The sequence below is a fragment of the Etheostoma spectabile genome, chromosome 21 (assembly GCF_008692095.1).
Source record: "Etheostoma spectabile isolate EspeVRDwgs_2016 chromosome 21, UIUC_Espe_1.0, whole genome shotgun sequence".
NCBI classification, from domain to species: Eukaryota; Metazoa; Chordata; class Actinopteri; order Perciformes; family Percidae; genus Etheostoma; species Etheostoma spectabile.
In genome coordinates this window covers 8,091,870-8,096,779 of record NC_045753.1, presented here as the reverse complement: position 1 = coordinate 8,096,779, position 4,910 = coordinate 8,091,870, and the positions used below count along the sequence as shown (strand labels likewise).

Sequence of the window (4,910 nt, the reverse complement as noted above, 5' to 3'; positions counted from 1 at the left end):
ACACTACAATATCGTTGCGGTATCGATATCGAGGAATTTGGTGAAAAATATTGTGATATTTAATTTGATCCATATCGTTCAGCCCTACCTGCCTGTAGAACAACATAATGAATGGCATTCACTCAAAATATGTACAGTATAGTTCAAAGTGGAACCTTTGCTCCTAATTCATAGCCTACTATTGCAACATAAGGTACATTGAAAATACATGTTGGGCATTTATAGATTTTCATACAGCATTTTGTTTGGCAGATACATAAATACCCTGCTGTATAGAACGTGTCACTAAATGAAATAAAATAGTCCCATCCCTTATAATGATTCCATGTGAATTAGAATAACAGACACATAATGGACAAACTCTACATGGTTGTCTGTGTTGCAGCAGTGAAAAAGATTCTGCCATCAATGTAGGCTACTTTTTAGCATATATGCTAAGGCATTTCTACTGTAAACTATGAGTTTGTGGGGTGTGTGGGTTTTTAGCTTTAGTAGGCTAGCCTACTTGTTTTAATTGTTGGACTCTGCTTGATTTTAAACTTCACCATCATATGGCTTCTAATGCTAAATAGTGCCAATAAAGGGTGACTCTAAAGCCTCTCGCAATGTTTTAATCTTTTTCCAGAGAAGTTGTTGTTGCTGGGAATGGCGAAAGGGGGCTGGTCATGGAAAAGTTTTGGGATGCAGGGATTTCTTGTTTACATCCTCCTGGAGTACGACGCGGGGGCGGGGTTGGCTCCGCCCTCATTCTTTAGACCTGACGTCATTGTCGCTTGTGTTTTTTTGTGAATGAAAGAATCCAACCTCAGAGAGCAGCGGAGTAATTCCGGGAAAAGGCGGACTGACATTTTGTCGCTAGAGTCGCTTCGATCCAGCAGGTAAATTATATTTTGTACTAAATATTAAACGTTCAAATATTTAGCTCGAATTCTTTAATAACAGCCGAACACTTGATGACTTGTATCCGCCGGGGACTTGCCAACCAACCAAGGACAAGTGAGCAGGCAGCTGTTTGCTCTAATCTCCTGTAGGTTAGCTAGCTCGTCAGAAACCGTTGATGCTAAGTGCTAGCTAACATTACTAGCATGTTTAAGATGATGCGCATAATTTGACCCCGCTCGAAATATGGATGCCTCTTGTAACATTTGACAGCCAGACGAGGTTCTCACTTCCTCTTTTTAACCGTATGTCTTGAAAACAAATTAAATGGATTATTTAAAGTTTTACTAAAATGGATGTCGAGGGCACTCGTGATGGCTGTTTACTATAGCAGCAGCGCTTTACCCCAAGCTGGCCAGCTCCTCTCCCTATAAGGATAAGGGTGGATTCTGGATGTAACGTTAGCTAGATTCATAAATACAGTTTGCACGGGTTGTCCGTGTTCGCTATTTGTTATGTAGTCAGTAAATACTAAAACAGAATAAATATTAGGGTGTTTAACTGTATAAAACCCCGCTAACTGGCGTTGGTTGTAGCTTGCGTTTGGCAGTGCTGCGTTCACTTGTTGCGTTTCACTTAGGTTGCGTTACTGAAAAAGTACTACGTCCTCTAAAGTGATATTTATAGTGAAATACAAACGTGGATATCCTGTGCTGTTTGGGCGAACACAGCAAGACGTGGTCACAGCGGCTTTTCTTGGGTTTGGACTGACTGGCAGGCTTGGCGGAGCTGAGCAAACGGTTTATTGCTGAATCACCCTGACTTTACGAAACGGCGGTCTCCTCGGTTTACACAGCCGGAGTCCGCCGGCTGGTTGGACAACCACTATTGCTGCAACCTCACTTCCCACGCATGACGGGAAATGCAGTTTATGTGTCTTTTTTTCAAGCTCATATAGATAAACATTAACACATTATGTACATGAGTTGTAGGCGGCCTGCATGTATTAGTAATATTAGGAAGGAGGACGAGAACAATGGATTTGTGTTTTGTAACTGCACTCGAAATGAAACTGAATTGTGACTTGTATGGTTCCCCCTCATGTCTCACAGCATGTTTGGGAGTTCTGTTTGTGGTCTGACATGTTGCTGGACAGTGGTACAAATAAAGTCACTTTACATCCATTTGTCTACATAAATGTTTACACTTTTTAGATTTGACTGGTATGATTCTTTTACTTTTTAAATAGAAAATGTAAATACCTCATTTGTAGAAGTGTAATATCCTTTCATAAATGGGGGTTGTATGTTTATGAAAAGTCAGTCTATCACATTTAAAGCAAGCAGAAAAGCAACTTGCTTTAACTTAAAATGATTACACCAAGTTAATTAAACTATATTTTAATACAATTCAAAGACTCACAACAACAGATTTACCCAAAGGTTTTGGCACAAAGTGTTAAAACTAGCATGTGTGTTAGCATATCTTCAAGGTTTTGTTGTTGATAGATTTACAAGAGGAAAGAGACAGACAATCATAAATACACCCTGGTGCTCAGCAAAGACATTATTTAAGAAGAGGTGAAGCATGCTGTTGTCTAGATCATCACAAAGACAAATGATGAGTGCAGGGAGTTGGCTAGTTCAAAAGGTCCTCAGCTACTTGACTGTATGTTGTCACTCTATGCACATGCAGTATCATGCAACCATGCGTGTTGACATTTCTTTGTGTTTAGTATCACTTCTGGGCTGCAAAGAGACCAAATGGAAGCCTGCTCACTCTTAAAAAAAATCCAATGTGACAGTAAATATGAAAGTTCACACTTTCACTTTCTATGTGGGAAAACCCCCTTGTGGTTTGATGATGTCAACGTAGAAATTGTGGGTCTCAGTTAAATGTTAATGTCAAAAGATTTTTTTTTATGGCAGCGTAGCTTCTCATCATCATACCATGTGGCCGTTTCTACCCTGTGAGCTCTGGTTAGGATGGAGGCGAAAGTTTAAGTGCGGAATCATTTTTATCAGCACACTGCCAAATTAACCAAGAAGTGACTAAGGGGGGGGGAAGCAGTTCCAGTTGGCCCAGGGTAGATGTTGGACTTTAATCCCACACATCATTTGTGAGTTGACCTTAAGAGGAGTGTAGGAAGTTCCCACGCAGTATGTGACAACTGTTTAGCAAGAAGAATGGGAGAAAGAGAATTTCCAAATACAGTAGTGTTAAGGCACACTCTCTTACTGCAATTATTACAGGTTGTTGCTGGAAGCATATATATATATATATATATACTTCCAGCAACAACCTGTTTTTCATTTGTTTTTTTATGTAAGTAGTGGTTGTTGATGTAGTTTTGAGTCCTTTTCACTTAATGTTACTTGAAACAGTAGTAAGAAGTATATCCCACAATAGTTGCATGTCCTTTTTCACCATGAAGGTTGGAGCCGTTGGTGTTGTGTAGTAGGCAAGAGGAAGTGTTGAGGGAACGGGGTTAGGACACCTGCTTTGAGCAACCAAAGGTTAGACGCATGATTACTTCCTCCTGACTATTTCAGCTAACAGAGCAGGGCCTGTCGCTTTCAAAACCTCTTCCTTTTTAATATCAAACCACAGAGTTTGTAATGAGAGCGCGCGTTTTGGAGAAGCATAAAAGATCCGCGGGTTCTCCTTTTTTCCCTTATCGCGCATGACTGGCTGTCTTGTGAGCGGATGGTAAAATGTCGGGCCACTCACATGTGATAACATACCTTTTCTTGTGTCCCATTTCTGTGTTTGCAGATTGTCTGTCTGTATCTGTGTTGACTGGTGCTTGGGGGGGGAACAACCGAAGACAGTTGGATCATGTCATCAGAAAGAAGCAGCAAGGCCCTGAAGGTAACACACTGCCTGAAAGAAAATAAGCTTGAGAAAACATGAGTCATGTTAGCATTTGCCTATTTTTACAAGTGTGAACGTCATTGTTGAAAATAAGTCTTACTCTCCTCCTTATCAGTTATTTTTCAATCTCATTTGTTGTTGTTTTTTCTGCCCTTCTCTTCCTTCTACATGCTCCCTCTTTTCCTATTTCTTCCACTCTTCCTTCCCCTTCAGGTAAAACAGGAATGTGGCGAAAATGTGCCCGTCCTGTCGGACAGCGAGCTCATGTCTCTCACAGTACGAGAGTTGAACCTCCACCTGCGCGGCATGTCCCGCGACGAGATCCAGAAGCTGAAGCAGCGCCGCCGCACCTTGAAGAACCGGGGCTATGCCGCCAGCTGCCGAGTCAAACGGGTGTCGCAGCGCGAAGCCCTGGAGCAGCAGAAAACAGAGCTCCAAAGGGAGGTGGAGAGGCTAGGGGCGGAGAATGCCGGCATGAGGAAAGAGCTGGAGGGGCTGGGCGCGCGGTTGGCGGCGCTCCAGAGGTTTGCCAGGGGCCTGGAGGCCGGAGGAGGCAACCTGCTCGCTACAGCCCCGCGGCGCAACACCGCCTCGGTCATCACCATCGTCAAGAGTCCGCCACAGCCCCAGCCACAGAGGGACCAGGAGTCGTCCTAGAAGGAGCTGCTTGACTGGGGGGGGGTGGGCAGGGCCGCACAACATGCAATGCAACAACACACATACACCTGCAGGCGTATATAAATATATATATATATATATATATTCTATACACACACATGCCGGTGAACAGGAAGACGATTTTAGTAGGAAAATACTAAGCACTGCGTCACGCCTCGTTCACATTTTGAAATTCCGTAGGATTATTTACGCAGGAGCCATTTGTTCCTGTGTGACACAGTGTTGACTAGTTTTCCAAAGCAAGGGCCAAGAACCGTTGCAAAAGAGTCTAGGACCGGTGGAGGTGTCCGTCTCGTAAAGCCGTTCTATGACACTGCAGTTTAGTTGACTGAAATCTACCTAAGTGGATCTGTTTAGGATTCTGTTCAGAAAGACGCAGCGGGTTTCATGTGAACGAGGCGTTCAGCACCGATGCCTTTGCAGTCATCACACACCCTCGCACAAAACCCTCACACTCAGTCCCCGGTCCACACGGGTGG

General features: G+C 43.3%; 2 protein-coding genes across 2 annotated transcripts in view; one reads left to right on the top strand and one right to left on the bottom strand.

The window, feature by feature from the left end:
• Positions 1-1,673, bottom strand: part of tomm22 (translocase of outer mitochondrial membrane 22 homolog (yeast)) — a gene marked incomplete in the record, with an annotated part of 4,776 nt that extends 3,103 nt beyond the window's left edge. The window contains 1 exon segment of the mRNA XM_032501561.1: positions 1,579-1,673.
• maff (v-maf avian musculoaponeurotic fibrosarcoma oncogene homolog F) lies at positions 646-4,910 on the top strand. Its single transcript, XM_032501551.1, has 3 exons — positions 646-878; positions 3,655-3,750; positions 3,967-4,910. The coding sequence occupies exons 2-3, from the start codon at positions 3,718-3,720 to the stop codon at positions 4,408-4,410; spliced, it is 477 nt and encodes a 158-aa protein (XP_032357442.1). The 5' UTR covers positions 646-878; positions 3,655-3,717; the 3' UTR covers positions 4,411-4,910.

What these genes read in the sequence shown, in the direction of transcription:
- maff (XM_032501551.1), top strand. Translation starts at nt 3,718, where the DNA reads ATGTCATCAGAAAGAAGCAGCAAGGCCCTGAAG. An exon ending in GAAGCAGCAAGGCCCTGAAG is followed by an intron (nt 3,751 to 3,966) that starts GTAACACACTGC and finishes CTTCCCCTTCAG; the next exon opens with GTAAAACAGGAATGTGGCGA.